General features: G+C 44.1%; 1 protein-coding gene and 1 long non-coding RNA gene across 2 annotated transcripts; one reads left to right on the top strand and one right to left on the bottom strand.

Annotated features, from left to right (window-relative positions):
- The first annotated feature begins 9,848 nt into the window (after positions 1-9,848).
- On the top strand, positions 9,849-19,521 carry SMNDC1 (survival motor neuron domain containing 1). The gene is made up of 6 exons (XM_071749371.1): positions 9,849-10,058; positions 11,245-11,364; positions 14,879-15,021; positions 15,984-16,145; positions 16,876-17,029; positions 17,766-19,521. The coding sequence occupies exons 2-6, from the start codon at positions 11,245-11,247 to the stop codon at positions 17,901-17,903; spliced, it is 717 nt and encodes a 238-aa protein (XP_071605472.1). The 5' UTR covers positions 9,849-10,058; the 3' UTR covers positions 17,904-19,521.
- LOC139798553 (uncharacterized) lies at positions 18,557-20,883 on the bottom strand. The gene is made up of 2 exons (XR_011726856.1): positions 20,234-20,883; positions 18,557-20,074 (listed from the first exon to the last, which is right to left on the bottom strand). It is a non-coding gene; the product is annotated as an uncharacterized lncRNA (long non-coding RNA).
- Positions 20,884-21,407: the final 524 nt, after the last annotated feature.

The following is a 21,407-nucleotide window of genomic DNA, read 5'->3' as shown; positions in this document are numbered from 1 at the left end:
TCAGCTTTGTTCCTCATCCTGGTACAAATTGGTCACCCACAAACACTGAATGAAGAAACTTCCTCATTAGTCATATTGAGATCTATAAAACTAATACCAGAAAATGATGTTTAAACAAGCCCACTGGTGCTTCAGGTATGTGGCTTTCCAACATTTTGAAGCTAAATAGTTTCGTCAGGTGTGGGAGGAAGGACAGAAAAAGAAAAAAGTGAAACACATAACAATCTGCTTCGTTGTTCTAGATATAATCTATGGATCAGCACTGCTTGGAGAAGTCTGGATTCATATTTAGCTTTTAATATTTACTTGTTTGACTGGCAAATCCCCAGGAGATTCTGAGACTGATGCTCAAAACCCCCACAAACATAAAAATCCACAGAGCCCTCAAACTCAGAAGGCTCAGCTCTTAACTGCACTTCCTCTCTTACACTGCCACACACATTCCCTTCTCATATATATTCAATTAAAAACTACACACCAAACCCTCACAGCGAACACAGGAGCCACAGAATCATAGGATCATAAAATCATTTGGGTTGGAAGGGACATCTAAAGGTCATCCAGTCCAGCCCTCCTGCAGTGAGCAGGGACACTCAACTAGATCAGGCTGCTCAGAACAGGTGATTGTCTCTCTATCCTCCTGCCTGCACCTCCCCTGGAAACGTTCAGCATGTTATTGATCTGACATGACACACAATTTCAACTCAGAAAAGCAGGCTGCCTCTCAGTAATTAGTGTGATTATAGGGTCAGTTGCTTAATTCAAAGGATACTGCAGTGGTAGCGAGTAAAACCCGTTAAAATGGTCAGGGACAAGGATCCTGGTCAGTGACAATAATCATCCTGTTCCCACTGACACTGACTGCTTCCATTTTAAGCTCTGTCCACCCTCTCACCAAATTACTTGAACAGGCTTGACCAAGGTGAGGATAAACATCTCCAGAATTTCAGGGGACTTAATCAGAATCTGTCACCTATCCCTGAGTCAACAAAGCACCCAGCTAAGCTCTAAATGCTCCCGCAGCTCTAAAGCTTTGGAAAAACTTTGGATCTATAACTACACTCAGGAACTGAAACTTTCCCACCAAGGAAGCAAAGCACAGGGGAAATTAAGTTTTCATTGTAAAAAATTCAGTGTATGAAACAGAAAAACACATCAACTATACCTCTTCTCCTTTTTAAGCAAAGCATGTAGGTCATACTACAATTAAGAAGAGTAAGATGAAATTGCTAAAAAACTTGAAAGAAAAATTATAACCAACCAACCAAAGGCCTTCCATAGAGTTTTAGCCATTACACAATAAATAAAAATTATCCTAGATTGCAATGATATCTCTGTATAGACTAGGATCCACAAAAGGATAGGCTTCCAAATCTCCTTTATTTTAGTATACTCTGGGTAACCTGTCATCTTGGTTTCCTCATCACATTAAGATGAATACCACAAAATTTTTTCTATGAATCTGGCATATAAAGAAATGTCAACCAGTAGCTCTATGTTTTGGTTTTTTTTTTTTTTTTTGCTTTGAGAAATATTAAAATAAATAGACATTGGTAAAGAATGTTCTATGTGCCCACTGATATACTCTGCTTTTATCAGCAGCCTCAGCAAAGGGTCATTGGATTGACAGGAAGCTGAACATGAGCAGCAGTGTGCCCAGGTAGCCAAGAAGGCCAATGGCATCCTGGCCTGTAACAGGAACAGCGTGGCCAGCAGGTCCAGGGAAGTGATTCTGCCCCTGTACTCAGCACTGGTGAGGCCACACCTCGAGTCCTGTGTCCAGTTCTGGGCCCCTCAGTTCAGGAAGGATATCGAGGTCCTGGAGCAGGTCCAAAGGAGGCAACTGGGCTGGTGAAGGGACTCGAGCACAGATCCTATGAGGAGAGGCTGAGGGAGCTGGGGGTGTTGAGGCTGGAGAAGAGGAGGCTCAGGGGAGACCTCATCACTCTCTACAACTCCCTGAAAGGAGGTTGGAGCCAGGGGGGGGTTGGTCTCTTTTCCCAGGCAACTCTCAGCAAGACAAGAGGGCACAAGAGGTCTCAAGTTGTGCCGGGGGAGGTTTAGGTTGGACATTAGAAAGAATTTCTTTACTGAGAGGGTGATCAAGCATTGGAATGGGCTGCCCAGGGAAGTGGTGGATTCTCCACCCCTGGAGATATTTAAAAAGAGACTGGATGTGGCACTCAGTGCCATGGGCTGGGAACTGCAGCGGGAGTGGATCAAGGGTTGGACCTGATGATCTCTGAGGTCCCTTCCAACCCAGCCAATTCTATGATTCTATGATTCTATGATTAGCTGACCAAGGATCCAAACTGACTTCATCTGGAGGCAGCTGCAATGACATGAAAGAAAATTACTGTAAAAGATATTTAAGTTTCATTTTCAGAGGAAACGTCTGTAGAAGGACTTTCAGTTTCTCCAAGCACTGGATCAGCTGTAGGACATGAGACAACACTCTGATTACCAGGAACAGGATACTAAACCACATGAAAGCAGTGTCACTGCTCAAGTGGTGACTAACACGATGTAGAAGGGAACACTTAACAAGTTTGTTCAAGCAGCAGGATGGGTGGTTGCCACCTCTCACCGCTATGAGCATAACCTAAAAATTCTCTCACTTCAGGAAAATGTGTCTGAAAGCCTCTCAGTAGAATGATGGATGGATACGTTTGGAATAGTGATGTGTGTATTTTGCATCTTATGCAAATTGTACAAGTTGTTTATAGTGGCAAAGAAAGCACATTGATGCCTGTGAATTCTCCAGCTACTACAGCGTAGTGAATGTTTTTAAAGGTTCATGTAGAGTGTAGCTAGCAAAAATAACCTTATCATAGTTTAGCATTAAAAACATTAACTGTGGGCAACTTCATGGGATAGAAGTAGAACATGGCATGAAAATGTCAAACTTCAGTAGTCTTTGATACTACTATGATGCCAGACATTTACAATCTTATTCTATGTCAGCAGAACTCCCTACTTGCTATGGACTCCTCAAATTCTATTTTAGGGAGAGAATTCTACATTTTCTTACTGTCTTTCCATTGATTTTAGCAGCATTTTTAAGTATTCAATCCTACAACATAAGTTAGTTTGATTATCCCTTGTTCTATGGGAGGACAAAGAAAAAGAGATCCAGAAGTGCAAAGATGCTCTAGTGACTCAAGTTCTGATGTTGTCACCTTCAGAAGAGGCAGCACAATCCTCTTTATAACTAAGTAGCATTGTCTCAAATTACTTCTATTCCCAACCACCCCCCCCAAAAACTGCTCATAAGGCCTAAGTTAACACTGATCAGGAGTGGGAGTTGTCCCAAGCCACCATGCTATGGTTCTTCCAAACACAGGAATGTATGACAGTTCCTAAATGCAATCTAACCCTGCCTCAGTGGCAGCAAATTTACCACCAGCTGAATCAGAGCTTCTCTGGTCAGTTTTCAACAACAAATCCCCTGGGGCAATGACCTCTCCTTTTTCCCATACACAGGTCTACCTCACTCATACTATGCAGATATTCCTGCAGAGAGAGTAAATCCAGACCTCTAGAGTGGTATTCAGTAGCCCTCTTGCAAAGCCCTCTTCCTCTTCTTTCAGTTCATTTTCCTTTAAAATTCAGCAAACAGACACAGGACCTACAACCAGCTGAGGACCTACAACCTATTTTCAACTACACATCATTGATGATGTGTAAATCCCGTGTTCTGAGCAAAGCCCTTAGACCAGGGGGTGACTGCTAACCCCCCAGCCAGTGCCTGCCTCAGGGTTGGCAGAAAACACAAACTGGAGAAAACACAAACTGCTGTCACTGCTGTCAGCAGCACCTGATATCCCATCCCCTTCCCTCTCTTTTCTTGTACTCATCACAAGTTTCCTCTTCCCTCCTTCCCTACTGCAGGACCTACCTACATCTCCTCTCCCCCACAGCAGCCCCCCAGCCCATCACAGCAGTCTGCCTTGTTCCTTACTTTCCAGGTCTCCCCCCACACACAGACACGAAATACCCCCCACGCTGTTCCCATATTAACCTTGGCTTCCTGCTTCCCAAACCTCCCACACTTCTGGCTCACTGCTTCAAGCTCCTTTCCTGACCACCCCGCCACCCCCCTCCCAGGCTCTCCTGCCCACTGCAACCACCCTTGCTCCCTACTTTCCAAACTCCCCTCATCTTCTCAACTTTCCCAACATTCTTCCCTCTTCTGGACATAAGGAATTTCTGAAACAGGCTTCCCAGCACCCCAAGTTGAAGAACCAGCATCTCCAGCTGCTTTCTTCTGGAGTCCCCAGGCCTCAAGTGCTGACAGAGTCCCCGATGCAGATGGAGGAAGGCATCAGAGGAAGAAGTCACACTGTGACTGGGGATATTGCTCCCAAAGGGAGACTCACGTTGAGCCAAAAATACCATCTGACAAACTGCATGTAGTGTAGGTCTGACTAGGACCCATCAAAGGGACCTGCTGCTTCTGCCAGTAGAGTGAATGATCAGACTGGCAGGCTGTCATTTCCCACGTAAAGCTGCATTTTGTCAGCTCTCACTAAGCCATCAGCTGCAGGGGAATGGAAAACCAAGAGCCTCAGCCCCATCTGAAGAAGATGACATCGTAGCTTTCAGTCCCTTCTTCCTAATTCTGACATTTTCTCCTTACCTCCATGCTGCCCCACCCTGGCTCTTATTCCTCATCCAGTTCTGATTCACTTGCCCTTCTCAGTTTTAGTCACTGTGCCTTTTCCACTGGTGGGGCATAATGACTGCAATCATCCAGAGCACACAGCTCTCAGTTTCTTTGCTTAGAACAAAAATCCACGTTGGCTCCAGGGTTGCAGAGAATTAAATTACGGTCAGGAATGTGCACATGCTCAGCTGACTGACTTCACTTCCACACAAACTTCTGTGCAAACAGGTATTTCAAACCCTTAAAATTAGGTCAAATTTCAGGAGAGTAGAACTGCAAAAAGTGAGGCTTTAAAAGAGGCAGAACTTTGCTGAGAAGTTTTGAGCCTGCGCTTTAAAACAAAGAGGCACTTGACTCTCTCAACAAAAGTGCTGTGTGTTTTAATTACACACCTGGCCAATCAGCATTTCTTTCTATAACTTGATTTTATGTGTCAAACTGCTGAAGCTTTTCGAAGTTCAGCCAGAGCCAGTGCAGAAAAAAAAAAATCAGCCTGTAAAAAGAAATTTTGCAAGAGGAACAACAAAAAAAAAAGTCTTAATGAGAAATAGCACATAACTTCATAATGGATGAAGCTGACAGTTCTGCCCATGATGAGAAGTGGTTAAAAAAACAAAAAAAAAACCAAACCAAAAAAACCCAAAAAATTTTGCTCTGAGGTGCAAGTCAACTGAAAGAAAAAAAAAATCTTTAGGGAAACAACCACCATCATTGAAGTATTAATATTATGTTTACTTGATTATTTGATCCAAAAGAATATACCAGTGACCTCCAAGCCTGACATACTGCCCTACTAACAGGGCAATGCCTGCTAGGCCAGCAGCCTAGCAAAAAAAAGCCTAAAGAAATCCAGAGTCTCCATTTCGGCCTAGATTTAGACTGCAGTTTCTGTCATGGGGACAGAGTGCTTGTTTGCAGGAATCAGCTTTTACCAGTGACTAAGGACCTATGCTGAGCACAGCAATCTATCCACACAAACCTAAAAAGCAGGGATATCAAACCATTTGAATCTAATTGTCTTTAAGGCATTAATTGCTGCTGCTGAGCACGCTGATCTCTGCCCCTCAGCTGCTTCAGGATTTAACACCCAGGAGTGCTGAATATTCCTGATTTAAGTGCACTTATTCACCTGAACTTGTAGATGTTTTATTGCATATGTGTAGTCCCAGCTACCTTCAAAAATAACTTCAGACATATGTTCCCATTACCTCTGACTGTAAAAATAACGCAGCAGACTGTAAAAGAGAGACACAACTGTGGACCTCCAGCAGAGTTAAGCTGCCTGCATTGCTGGTTACACAGAGCTGCTGGCACAGAGATGCTGTGCAGCAGCACTACCACCTCCTGGTCGGCTGCAGGGAGCACCAGTGTCCCCGTCACCTAGGAATCAGTTTGATTCTGTTCTTTCTAAATGCGTTCTGGAAACCCCACCTTCCCAACAAGCTGTGCCAGTCACCAGGGTTATCACCTCTAGCCTTACACTACCCCCTGCCCCAAAGCTCCTGCAGGGAGTGAAAGTCTCCAGCTGCACCAGTTTTCCTTCCCCAACTACAGTCACCCCCATCAGACAACTCCCCATGTAGGAATCACAGAATCATAGAATTGGCTGGGTTGGAAGGGACCTCAGAGATCATCAAGTCCAACCCTTGATCCACTCCCTGGATCTTCAGTTCCCAGCCCATGGCACTGAGTGCCACATCCAGGCTCTTTTTAAATATCTCCAGGGATGGAGAATCCACCACTTCCCTGGGCAGCCCATTCCAATGTCTGATCACCCTCTCTGTAAAGAAATTCTTTCTAATGTCCAACCTAAACCTCCCCTGGCACAACTTGAGACCTCTTGTGCCCTCTTGTCTTGCTGAGAGTTGCCTGGGAAAAGAGACCAACCCCCCCCTGGCTCCAACCTCCTTTCAGGGAGTTGGAGAGAGTGATGAGGTCTCCCCTGAGCCTCCTCTTCTCCAGGCTGAACAGCCCCAGCTCCCTCAGCCTCTCCTCATAGGATCTGTGCTCGAGTCCCTTCACCAGCCCAGTTGCCCTGAATCACAGCAGAAAGCCTCAATGCTAATGGCAACAGAGTTTGGCTTAGATAAAAGCTGCCTTTTTGTTCTGCTGCTAAGTTTAGGGAAGAAAATTCTATGGCATTTGTAATAAAGCATTGATATGAATTTAGATGCCTTCATTTGACAGCAAAATATGTGAAAATTCCATGCACCGTGTACGGTGAAATGTGACAAATTCCAGTAAGGTGATATAATTACTTTGAAATAATGATACTGCTGTGGGATTACTTTATAGCCTGCAAACAATATGGCTCAAGTTTTATGAACACGCTCTAATATCACTATACAATGTACAAACATATAAAAAGTAAGGATTTATGAAGAGCTCTGGTAGCTCCTCTGATGCTCAGTTATAAGATGAAATGCTGGATGCAGTTAGAAACATTCATATATGGCACAAACACACCTGAACTTGCTTTGATCTCTTAACAAATTCAGAAAGAACAAACAAAACACCAACCATTTAATGAACTGTAAAATGCATTGTTTAAAAATTGTGAAGAAGTCCTGTTTATGCCATGTTCCTCCTTTATATGACATAAGATATTCTTCTGTCAAACACAGACAAAAAAAATTCTCTGCTTTTGGGTGAAGACATATCCAGTTTTAAGGATGCAATTAATGAGAATTTTCAATTTGTTAAGGTGAGTGGTCTCAAGGCCCAGCTTATCTTCCTACACATAGCACAATGTGCCCAAGTGACAGCACATGTTGAAACAGTGTCCAAAAAGACACTGTCCTCAGTTTAAGAAATCAAGAGAAAAACCCATCTCAGAAAGGTAATTGTACCCTTTGGGGGTTTTTTTGCCAACTGGCATTGCAGTGTTTTTATTTTCAAGTACTAAGCTATTTTCCTATCAAATTAGTTAGATTTTGCAATGAAGTCACCACCCCATCTCCATTAAGAGCTAAACAGATGGACCATTTCAGCTTTTCACTGAAAGTTACCAGCCACTGAATAATGTTGGCAACTCCTTTAAAAGCCTGCAGACCACATAAAACTCCAGATTCTAGAACCATATGTACAATTTCAGTATTAACTCTCTCCAAAACTTTTATAGTAGTAAAATACCTTCTTAAGCTCACTCCTACTGATGCAGCCACAGAAATATTCTGTTTTCTGCTGTTGTTGCCTTTGGAGCTATGTGGACATTGTGTGACACCTCCAGTCCTACAGATACAGCCTGGAGTTCTTGTTCTGAGATGTGAAGTTGAAATTGATGGTGCTCATGTGCATCTTAACTTACAGGAACACTTGCAAAGTCATTGGGTTTGCTCTATATCCAGAAGTCTGTATCTCTTCAACAGCTGCTGGTCTGCCCACAATAAATATACTACAAAGATGTTGCTATATTCATTGATACACTTGGTCTCAGTCAATCAATGAAGAGGATCTAATAACTTCTGTATTTAAATTATCAATTCACACGCCAAGATCCAGAAATGTCTTTTATCCTCAGTCAGGATATCCTCTGAGACCATAAACCAAAAAGTGTCAGAGAACACAGTAGCCACGTTTCCCCCTTAATATGTAAACACACCCAAAAAATCCAAGTGAAGTCACCTTCCTGTGAAGCCCTGCGTGCCGACAGCCACCAGGGACAGGATGTCTGCAGGAGACACCAATCCTCCTGCTCATATTAAGAAAGTTTTTGGGCGCCTGCTTAATTTGCCTGGCTCGCAGACTCAAGGCCAAATAAATTTCTGGGTTTCCACAAGGAAGTGTTTCTTTCTTCCTGTGACAGAGTGGAAGCTGCCACCGAGCTTTTCCTCCCGCTTTCCTCTCCAGTTTTTACATCGAAACTTACACTCTTCTAAATTGTTTTGCACGGTTCTGATTATCACTGAAACAGCCAGAAAGTTTTGTTTGACATTGTCAAGAAAAAAGGTGTTGGTGAGGGCACCCACCAGGCAGCCCCAGGTACCTTGTGGTCTCCTGCAGGTTTCACGTCACTTCTGGGCTTTTGGGCGGCTCCTTGCCCAAAAGAGGACGATTTTGGTGCAGCTGGTAGCTCCCACTGATGTCAGTCCTGTCAGGATTGACAAGAAACCAGTGACAGGACAAAATGGCCTCAAGTGGTGCCAGGGGTTTGAATATCAGGGAAAGTTTCTCCACCGAAAGGGCCATCCAGCCCTGGAATAGGTTGCCCAGGGGAATGGTGGGGGCAGCGTCCCTGAAGGAGTCTGGCAGAGACAGTGAGTGCTGAGGGACACAGCTGAGAGCTGGGCCTGGCACTGCGGGGTGGAACTGAGCAGCTCAAAGGCCTCTGACACTGAAACCAACTCCATGATGCCAGGTGAAGGACAGTTCCTTACCCTAACCTAACCTAGCCTAACCTAACCCAATCCAACCTAACCTAACCTACCCCTACCCCTAACCTAACCCAACCCAACCTAACCCACCCCTAACTGAACCAAACCAAACCAAACCTAACCCTGAACTAACCTACCTCCAACCTAACCCCTAACCCAACCCAACCTAATCTAACCCAGTGCAACCCAACCTAACCCCTAACCTAACCCAACTTAACCTAACCTAACCCACCCCACCACTAACCTAACCCTAAAATAATCTAACCTTACCTAGCCCCATCTACCCATAACCTGACCCTAAACTAACCTACCCCTAACCTACCCCTACCACTAATCTAACCCCACCTAACCTAACCCAACCCAACCTATCCCAACCCAACCCAACCTAACCCACCCCTAACCTAACCTACCCCTAACCTACTCCTACCATTAATCTAACCCCACCTAACCTAACCTAACCCAACCTACCCCTACCCCAACCCAACACAACCTATCCCAACCCAACCTAACCCACCCCTAACCTAACCCACCCCTAAACTAACCTACTCCTAACGTACCCGTACCCGTACCCCTACCCCAACCCAACCTATCCTATCCTATCCTATCCTATCCTATCCTATCCTATCCTATCCTATCCTATCCTATCCTATCCTATCCTATCCTATCCTATCCTATCCTATCCCATCCCATCCCTTCCCAACCCTCGCGCCACCGACGGGGATTCCCTCCCCGCCCCTTCCCCCCCACGTACACCACGTGACCCTCAGGCCGCGTGAGGCGGCTGCCTGGAGGCACGTGACCGGCGGGGCGCTCTCGCGAGCGCCGGCGCGCGCTGGGCCTTTGCCCCGCCCCTTTTCCCCCCCCCTCCCTCTCCCCTCCCCCCCCCCCCTCCCCTCTGCCCCCGGCGAAGGAGACGGAAGCGGCCGCGGACCGACGGGACCCGAACCGGAGCCGCTCCCCCTTCCCCCTCCCCCGCCTCGTCCCCCTCGTCCCGGCCCGGGCCTCGCATCCCCACTAAGGTAAGAACCGGCGGCTGCTCCCCGCCTCCCGCCCTGCCGCCCGGCGGCCTCGTCCTTCCCGCTGGGAGGGAGCCTGGGCCTAGGCCGCGGGTTAGGCCTGGGCCTGCCCGCCGGAGCGGGCCCTTCCTCTGCGGCCCGGCCCCGCTTCCTCGCCCTTCCGCCGCGTTTCCAGGCCTCCGCCTCGGTCCAACAAGGAGCGGGTGGCCCTGGGCCGGGATCGCCGGTGCCGGGCGGTTGGTTGCCGGGAGGGCCGGTGCCGGGAGCCGCGCAGGGCACCGCCGGTAGAGGTGCGGGCTGTGGCTGATGCCGGGGCGGGGGGAACTGTACTGCACGGGGTTTTTTCTAAAGATGCGGGAAATTTCGAGGCTCCCGCTGCTTCCGTGCTTGAGGTTACGCGTTCTCCCTGCGCGCACACACCCGCGTCTCTGCTTTCCTGGTCAGGGATTGCTCGGGAGGAGCTGAGTGGAACCGCTGTCTGTGGCCAAACCGCGCGTCACTGACACTTGGCGAGTTGTGCTTTTAATAATTGAGTAATAGCTTTGCGTGTTACTTATCAATTGTACTCAGCCCTGGTGAGGCCACACCTCGAGTCCTGTGTCCAGTTCTGGGCCCCTCAGTTCAGGAAGGATATCGAGGTCCTGGAGCAGGTCCGAAGGAGGCAACTGGGCTGGTGAAGGGACTCGAGCACAGATCCTATGAGGAGAGGCTGAGGGAGCTGGGGCTGTTCAGCCTGGAGAAGAGGAGGCTCAGGGGAGACCTCATCACTCTCTCCAACTCCCTGAAAGGAGGTTGGAGCCAGGGGGGGGTTGGTCTCTTTTCCCAGGCAACTCTCAGCAAGACAAGAGGGCACAAGAGGTCTCAAGTTGTGCCAGGGGAGGTTTAGGTTGGACATTAGAAAGAATTTCTTTACTGAGAGGGTGATCAGACATTGGAATGGGCTGCCCAGGGAAGTGGTGGATTCTCCATCCCTGGAGATATTTCAAAAGAGACTGGATGTGGCACTCAGTGCCATGGGCTGGGAACTGCAGCGGGAGTGGATCAAGGGTTGGACTTGATGATCTCTGAGGTCCCTTCCAACCCAGCCAGTTCTATGATTCTGTGATTCTATGAATTTCACTCACACCACTGGATGTGATTAAGACCCAGCAGCCGGGCTCTGCTGATGTGTGGGGGGTGTTTCTTGCAGATGTCGGAGGATCTGGCTAAGCAGTTAGCGAGCTACAAAGCTCAGCTTCAGCAAGTTGAGGCTGCCTTGTCGGGAAATGCAGAAAATGAAGATCTCCTAAAACTGAAGAAAGATTTACAGGTGAGAACTTGAGAGTCTTGAGTACCTGAAACTTTGGGGTTTTGAGTGAGGGTTTAATTTTTCCCTAAACATTTGTGTCGCAACAAAAATACACACTAGGGGGTTTTTTACTTTCTTTTCACATCATTTGATAGAGTTGATTTGAAAAGATCCAGTGTCCCCTGTTTTAAACCTGTCTTCTAAGGTAATAAAAAAAGATGTCATGATTTATATACCAAACTCTCTACTAAAAATTTTAGGGAATAATAATAGATATGCCAATGCTGTCTTTACTATCTTTTTTTTTTTTTTTTTTTTTTTCCCCAAAGCTGCTTATTTTTGATTGGTCAAATCATTTGGTCCATAATTGTTCATGATGCCTTTGCTGTGATAAAAGCTTTAGAGTGTAGTTCAGCACTCCCTGTGCATCTATAGCCTGGACTGTGTTAGGGTTTTTCTATAGGAAAGAAAAAGAATTATGATCTTCATTTGCCACCTGCAGGTTTTTAAATGTTTGGGAGCACACCATCTTCTTGAGAGCTAAAACCCATTTCTGGTCTTTAGGGTATTGTTCAGGGACCACCAGCCTGGTTTAAGTTGATAGTGGTCTTTAAGATTTTTCTGCATACAGAGACACATTGGCATGTAAAAAAAAAAAAGCCCAGGTGTGCTGTTCAGATTTGTCATGAGAGTGCAAGGTACTGCTTCATTTCTGTTGTGGATTGCTCTAGCTGCCAGATCTAAAAATATATAAAATTACTCAGTACAGGGTTCAGTAACTGCTGTTCTGTATGGAAATCACAGCAATAAACAGGGAATGGTGCTGCAACCAAAATACAGGCAGTGCCTCTAACCAGTGATCTTCATAAATCCTTTTCAGTTCCAAAGGCTTTGTGTCCACAGGGCACTTCATAGATCATCTTAATGTCCTTTGTTGTACACTGTTAAAAGCACGTGTATATTTTTATATTTTTAAAATGCACAGCAAAACCCCTATGGGATGATATTTCCGATACCAGCACCACCTCGGCTTTGATATGCAGAGATCACTGATGTGAAAGGACAACTTGCAGACTTTTTTATAAAAGCTTTCTGCACAGAATGGGGAAGATCTTTACACTTTCGTCCCCAAAAGGTTTGCTATCCATATGTTCCACCTTGAAAATGACAATGTTTTGCAGACTTAATATATATATTAATACTTAATATATACAGGTTCAGTGCTTCAAAGTGCCACCTTTCAAATTAGTGCAGGCAGATTGTTACCATCTACAATAGCTTTCAAATTAGTTCAAAAAGGTTGTTACCTTGTAGTGTAACTGAAACATTTTTTTTTCTGTCTTAAGTAGGAATGCACTACTGCATTTCCTGTACTTGTCTTATTCCTGAGTAACAAAGTGAAAAGAAATATTAAAGTAGTTTTTTTGATAAATCCTTTGCTTTTCACCTTTTGCTTTGATGAAACTCTTCAAGACAGTGTCTGTGCACCCGAGGACCAGACTTACCTTTGGTATCAAGTAGAGCTGATGGCAGCTGTCATCTTCTGTAATTGGAGATGGTATCTGTGGGTGTTGCCTTCTGGAGCTCAGATCTCTCTCTGGTTTTGTAAAGACCAGTTGGTCAGGAAAAATCTTGGCAACCTCTCACTCATGTTCTTGGTGGGTCACACCTTCATGTCACAGGGATGAAGCCTCATTGTTCAACCCATCTGAGCTGCTGTCCTGGCCTGTCTCATGCTCAGAACTTTGTTTTCAACGAGCTGCTCCCTTAAAGGCTGCTTTAGAACTATCTCATGGGTTGTGATAAAATTAATGCTTCTATCTTGTGTGCTTAACATTATGATAGATGGGTATCAGGTGAAGGTTTTTAGCAGAAGTTTGCTAATTGTACCCTGGTGTTTAAGTGAATTTATCAAATTCAAAAATCCTTGGCAGGCTTGTCTGAAACTGTTCTCATGGGAGTTCTACAATAAGATATCCCTGGTTGTGGCAAGAGTAAAGCAACAGTTTCATGTCTGGGTAACTGAAACAGTCACTTTACTGACTTCAAGCTGTGGTCTATTTTGGATTTGCAGAATACATCTGTGTGTTGAGGAACAGTTTGGGATTCTGTATCTAGGAGGGGAAATCTGTCTGTAGGGAGCTTGGTAATCAAAATCTGTTGTGGATCAGCTGTAGTATTATGGACAATGGAGACCAAAGCAGTAGAAGTAACTGTAGGCATATTCCTCCATTTAAATGTGCCCTGTGCACTGACTTTTTACTGCTGCACTTACTAACTACAGCTCCTCTGAAACAAAAAGCAGAACTTCTGTTAGGAAGGTGTTGCCAATTCAGACACAGTTGCAAAAGAAACAGTGTTCAGCCATTCACAGCAGTTGTGTAGTTTATCAGATAAAAACACATCTATGTTTATGCTCTACTAACTTCTTGTTCAGGAACTGCTTATCCTTTAGGATCTTGAGGAATGGAAACAGCTTCTTTATCTCTCTTTTCTTTGCACACCCATAGCTGAACTGGGATGGGAAACTGTGAGGAGGGTTCAGGCTCCGCCGAGCTTCAGCTGAACATTATTTATCTGTAACCCTCCCCTAATTTAAGTATTTACTGTCAGTTAGGAGAATGACCATTGCTCATGCTGAGATACTAAAAGGACTGATGAATTCTCTTCTTTAAGGACTGCAGAGTCACTTTGCCTTATACAGAAAGTTTAAATGGCCTTTTAGGTGTTGGCTGCTTTTTAACAGTAGCAGTGAAAAGCAGTGGTCTTGACTCTGCAGAACAAGAATTCAACACTGGCAGGAAGCTGTCAGAGGGACTCTGCATGCTCCTCTCTGTGCATGAATACTGTTTAAAGCAGCTGTAATTTTTTTATTTGTCCTGTTGGATTAGCAAGGGAATGCCTGACCTGAAATATTAAGGTCAGGGAATTCATAGAAAAACAAATACTTGCATCAGAAGGATTTAAGAAATTTTTTTCAGCATGCACCTGAGTGCTTTCTGTAAATGAGAGTGTTTTACAGAGTGGCAGTCCTGGAAAGGACTTTTCCATCCTGGCTCTGGGCACTTCAGCCAATCCACTTCTTTTTGAGAGAACTGAAAAATGTTTCATCACCTAGAAATGCTGCAATTATACTTGTAGTTGTGTGTTTTAGACATTTCTATGTCTGATACAGCCAGCCAGTCCCAAATGGGAAGGGATGGGAGAAACTGCCAGCTAGAGAGAGAATAGTAGTGTTGTGTCCTTTCATACTTTTGTCTTCAGAGCACTTTCCTGCTGAGTACTCTGCCAGGTGATTATTATTTTTTTGATTATCCCATGCTGCTATGTGCAGAGTCACAACACTCATTTTTTTTCTTAGCTATGTTGGTTAGTTAAGTGGTTAAAAAAAATAAACCAAACTTAGCTCACTTTACATCAGCTATGAATTCATTACAGTTACTTCAAAAACCCCAAACCAGTAAGTTTGAGTTAAAAATGTGAATGGTATGAGAGTTTGAAAAATTACCTTCTCTGGGTTTTTTGTCTTTTATAGGAAGTCATAGAATTAACCAAAGATCTCCTTTCAACACAACCTTCGGAAACTCTTGCAAGTTCTGACAGCTCTGCTTCTGCTCTGCCCAGTCACTCCTGGAAGGTTGGGGATAGGTGTATGGCAATATGGAGTGAGGATGGACAGTAAGTGTAGAAAACTTCTCTGTTACATGAAATAGTTCAATGGTAAGAGACTTTTATTCAGTTTGAACTCTAGGGTGACTAAAAAGCAAGAAGAAATTAGGAAATAAACATGGTTTTAGGTATTATTGTACTATCTTTTTTAAAGGCCAGTGTTTTAGACAAAAAAAAAGCAAAGAGATACAGGGTCATTTTTTAGAAGTGCCCTGTTTGTCACTAACCTTGTAGAAGAATGGTAGGTTTGGTAATTTACCATTTGCTGATGTAATAAATGGCAAACTTTCATGAACTGATCTGTGTCAGAGCAGCATTTTGTAAATGTTTCAGAATGTATAATTCAGTTTGTTATTGCATTAATATATATGTAATTAATTGTTGTAAAGAAATCCTTGCTGTATCTCAGTATGTGCCACTGGATAGAGTTAATTTTTAATGTGAAATGCTGGTTTTTGGCTATGAAATAACCAGCTGTGTAATACAACTATAGAATTAATCACCCTTATGGATTTAGTCTCCATTACATCAGTCCATGAAAATCTGGAAGCCCAAGCAATTTATTCTGACTTTGGTTTTCCAGAACTCAGGAGTGAGTTCCCTGAAAGCTGTGCTCTCTGAGCAATATTTTGTTGGGTCTTTTTTTTTCTTAATCCCATGGGCTGCCAGCACTAGAACCAAGTCAGGGTATCTTACTAGACTGGCCCCAGCATTAATTAGTATGATAACTGTGAGGACATTGCTGCTTGCTGCTGAAGGTGCAAGACAAGAGATTCCACTCTTTGCACCTTGTTTCCCTGAGGTCAACAGGACACAACCTCTCGGTTTGATTTCTGCGTTTGTCCCTGAAAATGAAAGCTGATTCTTGCAAGTTTTTTTACTTAATGCCATTAGCTGGCTGACAGTGTAGGTGTTGAAGGGCTGAGTATTAAAGCTTTACTCACATGCTTACAGCCATGATATCTTTACAGGTGTTACGAAGCTGAGATTGAAGAGATAGACGAGGAGAACGGAACCGCCGCGGTCACCTTCGCGGGGTACGGCAACGCCGAAGTGACGCCCCTCTTCAACCTCAAGCCTGTGGAAGAGGGAAGAAAAGCAAAAGAGGACAGTGGCAACAAACCCATGTCCAAGTAAGTGATGCACAGGCCCAAGCCTGAAAGATGCATGCTTTGGTTTTTGTCCCCAGATTTAAAATTTGGTTAATGAAACAAAATCTTTCTCCTTCGAAATTTTACGTCTCTCTCGCGTACTTCTTGAAAAAGGATCTTAGATCAGTCTAACATAAATTGTTTGGTAGGTTCTTGTGGCTGGTGTCATGTGTGTTGTGTATCCTGGCAAGACAGCTCTGCTTTATTCTGATTATGCTAGCTCAATATATCAAGCAGTAAATTACAAAAAAAAAATTAGTACTCTTTCACTGACAGCCCAGATCTAGTGCAGGCTCTGCTCAGATCCAGAGTCTGGCTCACCACGGAGTGTACTCACCATTCTGAGGACTTCACTCCAGGCTTCTCACTTGAATGGGCTATTGAAAGTTTTCAAACCCTCGATGTTTCTGAAGTGTAAAAGTGTTGATAGGTTTGTTTTCAGTTTCAGAAATGAATTTCACACAATTTCACGGGTTGCTGAGCTTGGTGTGGTCTTAATCAGGTGCTGGTGGTGGATGTTGTTCTTTTGCCCAAATATATAACTAAGAGATGCATGGAAAAACTTAGTTTTTTTGTTTTCCTAGAAGTGGAGAATATTTACAAGCTTTGTTTTTTTTTATCATTTACTTATGGAAAACTTGTTTATATTAAAGGGATTGCAGTTTCTTAGAAGAAAAGGCACAAACATAAAATGTCTTTTCTTTTTCTATAGAAAAGAGATGATAGCCCAGCAACGAGAGTATAAAAAGAAGAAAGCTTTGAAAAAAGCTCAGAGAATCAAAGAACTTGAACAGGAACGGGAGGACCAGAAAGTCAAGTGGCAACAGTTTAACAACAGAGCCTATTCTAAAAACAAAAAAGGCCAGGTTTGTTTGGTTTTGTCAGTATGTGAATAACCATGGGGCACAGAATTCTGTGCAGTACTCCGGGAGTGAGGAGAAAGCTGCTTTTAAAGGGACTTAAAGGGGGTTCATCTTTGGGATTCTGAAGTGTGTGGTTTGAAATTTTGTAGACTTAAATGCCTGGCTTTGATTTTGGAGGAACACTCTTCTTAAGAGGCTGAGCTTGCACTGAGGTTGGTGAGCTGGGCTCCCTGTCTGTTGCCAGGCTGTGTTCATTGGAGCTTAGAACCTGGGGGCCTCTCTAAACCTCCAGGCCTGGCTTCTTGCTGTGTTTATAGCCTGGGAGACATAAAGAACTGCCCTGGAATAGTAAGCATGGCACAGAAAAGATAGCAAGGACATTTAGTTCATGAACTAAGGCAAGGCCTTAGTTCACTTTCATAATGACTTGACCAAGAGCTGCTGGACATTGTGATAACATTTCATGAACAGTTAATTAGAGATTATCTTGTGAGGAAGGGGAATTTTAGTCAGGGATCAAGCACCACAATTACACCCTGTCCTGAGGTGCCAGGAAGGTCCCAGCTCTGTTGTCTCACTTGCTGATAATGCATCAATGATGAGTTAGCCTATAGAAAGTGTGCCTGTCCAAAGAGTAAATTTGAGACTATTGGAACACTTCAGATGGTAATGATTGATTGTTGGTTTTAAGAGCCAGTTAATAATTGTTCAGAAAGAGTGTTCTCTGTTTCATTTGCAGGTCAAGAGGAGTATTTTCGCTTCCCCTGAGAGTGTAACTGGCAAGGTTGGAGTTGGAACTTGTGGAATTGCAGACAAACCTATGACACAGTATCAAGATACCTCTAAATATAATGTCAGGCATTTGATGCCTCAGTAACAGGGGAAAAAGGTGGAACTTCATCTCTGCAGGGCTTTACACTTATCTTTTTATCATTATATTTTTCTAAAAGTAAATTATTTGTTGGCACATAGTGAGTAGTCCATTTTGTCACCATCACTTTGGCTTCAGCTGATAAGAGCCTTAAATCTCCAGCTGTTGATTCAACGCCCTCGATCATCATTAAAACATTTTGTAAGTTGCATTAAAATACATCCTGCAGGTAAATGCTTTCATGAACAGTTGTTACCCATGACTCTGAAAGCAGTAGTTGTCTGCAGCTTTGATCTCTGGAATCTTCTATTCATACTAGTAGAGAAGTTTGGGGTTTTTTCCATAAGAAAAGTGGTGGTATGAAAATGGCACCTTAGCAGCCTCCCCTGTTCCTGTAGTCAGTGCTGTCTGCTGTCTCAGCAACAAGCTTAGCAGGAGAGAGAGCTGGGCTCCATCACAGCTTCTATGTCACATGGAATAGCTAAGGAAGTTCCAAATTACAAATTCACTGAAGATCAATTTGTACAGCTGTAAATGAGGGCAGAACAGAGCCAAAAGGATCTTTGTTACTAATGATGATTTCGTGTGCTAGAAACAATAAATCTGACTTCAATTTCAGTCTGAATTTCCTGTGCTAGAAGTTTAAGCACAGGAGATAGTTTGTTTTTTTTTAAAAATGCTCATCAGATTTCAATAGGAAGTTATTGAAAGGTTATAGAAATGTAACCAGATATCCATAGGACAATGCTCCAATTTCAAAGTAGAGAACTGTACTTAAAAGTACCCACCCCTCCTCAAGGACCAGAGTTGGAGAACATAGGTGGTTGTGCTTTGGAAAGGAGCCATCACCTCCTCTCTTGCAGGTCTTTCATGTTTGATAGCAGGGTCACAGACCTGGAGTACACAGCAGTGGCTTTTGGGGCCTCCTCCATCCAGCCAAGCAGAACTGCAGCACAGTGGGTACAAATGCCTCAGTCCCACTGAGCTCTGAGTGAGTAAATGTTGAAGTTTCTGTCCATCAGTAGTTGACTGGCCCTGGTGTTCACTTTAACTTCAGCTGTATCACAGTGCTGCTGTGAACCCCTTCAGTTTTTTTCAGGAAACTGTGTGTAAAAGCTCTTGGTTTCTTGTATTTTCTATGTGATTTGCTTTCCTCTGTTACTTATCTCTCACGGTAGTGGTGCCATCTCTGAACCTGTAATGTGTTTAAAGACGTTAATGGGTAGCCCTGTATACAATGTAGATATTATTTTTGTAAAATCTAGGGCTGAGTTAATGGACGAGAGTACATCAGGTATTTCCCCCATTAAATAATTAAAGGGTGTTTCTTGTCCATTAACCCTGACCGTTATTTCCCTGTATATTATGTTAATGTAGCTCATTTTGTAATTTGTTAACTAGATCAGGTCACGTCAGCAATTGTTGATGCACTGATTGGTGGAAATGTCCATCAGTTACCTGAGTCACAACTCAAGCTAAACTCTACAACTGGTAGTTTAGAATCCATACATAGAAAAAGGTTCTCCCTATAATGGGAGAAGGTGATTTTTATGAATACAAAGTGTGTTAATTTCAGTTTTGTATGTTTAACTTTTATTAAATAAAGTGTTTAAAATCTGCTGGATACATGTGACAAAAGTATACATGGTGGGGGGGACAGCAAACACTCAGGGGAAGGGGCAAGCATAGAATCTGCTGGGCAGACTTTAGTGCTCAGAAGTAATCAAGTTGCTACAAGGTGAAGGAGATGTTGCCTAATTCCCCATTTTCACTGGTAGCAGGAGTGGGTTTTTTTGCATAGAAAAGCTCTTAAAAGGTAAATAATCTCTCCCAACTGCTTTTTAGAAAGGGAGTTCGTACTAGAGCCTGCACCTTAGGGAGACAAGTGTCCCTGCAACACTGCCAGCCAACTGGTGTGGAGGGTCACTTGTCTGTCACATGTCTGTGACACTGTGTCCCTTGTGCTATCCACAACTGGCATCTTTAAGTTAGAACTGAAACACAGGACAGGCAGAACTGGAGTTTCCAGGAAGCCTTGTGAGCCTTAACTCTACCTGGTTGTTAGTTGGTTTGGGGTTTTTTTGAAAAAAAAAAGTTTTCAGACATCCATACCTGACATGCATCTGTGTGTCCTCATCTCTGGATGTCATTGGTACAATAAGTGGCTGCTCACGGGGCTATTTGTTCACCAGTCCAGAAGAGAAGGTACAAGTGAGGCACTGGAACACAAAGGGTGTGAGAGCCTCCCTCAGGGTAAGGGCAGCCTCACCCCCTTTAAACGAGTTGGTCTCAGGGGCTGCTTCATTTTATTCTACTGAGGAGGATACTTCACTCACCTGAATCAGAGCTGTGGCAGGATTTTCCTGAAGCAAACACCACTTCTGTGTCTCGCAACATTTGTTACACTAAGCCTGAGATAAGAGAAAATGTCCTTGGGCCAGGCCCCAGAGAAGTTTCACCACCTTGCTGGTGCTCTTTGCATCGCAGTTTGTCCAATCTTTAGCTGCACTGACATCACTTGGATTGCAGAATAAGGAGGGATGCTTGCACCTGTGGTAAACATCCAGGCTGTACACCTGAGCTCGTGATCTGTTGAAGTGTGCCTGGATTGAACAGCCTCAGACATGTCAAAACTGGCCTGGAGCTGAAGGCTGTGCAGAAACACTCACATTTTGCTGTGATGCAATTTGTAAAGCAATTACCCTCCTATGCTGCACTCACCTTGCAATGAGGCTGTGGTCTGTACAGAAGTGCAAAGCTTTCCCATGATGGATGCTGACAGAACATGTCTTGCTCTTAACTAGACTGACAGGTGATGTTATTTCCCAAAGAAAAGTTCTCTGTCAGGAATAGAAGTGATGCTGAGAGCTGCTGAACATTCCCTGGGGCAAGAAGCACTCTTCTGTACAGTTGTCCACCAGTCCAGGAGAGGAAAGAGCTTTTCCCCAGTCAAGCTTTCCAGGAGGAGATCCAAAACAACTGTTTTGAGACAGGGCTTAAATGGAAATAGATTCCTACCCTGAGCTCAACTCAGCTGTTACCAGGCAGGAGCACTGGTAGCCCACATCAAGTTATGGACTAGGTCTGGATAGATTCTGGCTACTGACCACGATGTTACAACTACCATCAACCACCCTAATGCTCAATACTTTATCCTGCTTTGCTGCAACGTCCCTCAGATCAGGATTAATCCTTTCTGAAACACAACCCTACTGCAGCTCCAAAGCTGCACATTCATGGAGCAACCTCCTGGCTGACAAGAGTTTCTTTTGGTGGGAATCATGGGGGAGGGAACAGATGAATGGTAAATCCATCTTCTCATAAACCACTCCTGTACCCATCACCCCAGGGAGGAGGTGTGCTAGAGCCATTGCTGGAAAGCAACAAGAAATGCCAGCACCCTCCAGCACCATCCATACTACACAGGCAGATCTATATGCTGAAACATCCCAGAGGACCTTATTGCAGAAAACCCCAACCTAGGAGCATCCCCTGAGGCAAGACTGGTGT

This window comes from Heliangelus exortis, chromosome 7 (genome assembly GCF_036169615.1).
Source record: "Heliangelus exortis chromosome 7, bHelExo1.hap1, whole genome shotgun sequence".
Lineage (NCBI taxonomy): Eukaryota > Metazoa > Chordata > Aves > Apodiformes > Trochilidae > Heliangelus > Heliangelus exortis.
Note: the sequence above shows the minus strand (reverse complement) of the source record. Positions and strands in the feature narration are given on the sequence as shown.

What these genes read in the sequence shown, in the direction of transcription:
- SMNDC1 (XM_071749371.1), top strand. Translation starts at nt 11,245, where the DNA reads ATGTCGGAGGATCTGGCTAAGCAGTTAGCGAGCTACAAAGCTCAGCTT. An exon ending in GGCAACAAACCCATGTCCAA is followed by an intron (nt 16,146 to 16,875) that starts GTAAGTGATGCA and finishes CTTTTTCTATAG; the next exon opens with AAAAGAGATGATAGCCCAGC. An exon ending in CTAAAAACAAAAAAGGCCAG is followed by an intron (nt 17,030 to 17,765) that starts GTTTGTTTGGTT and finishes TTTCATTTGCAG; the next exon opens with GTCAAGAGGAGTATTTTCGC.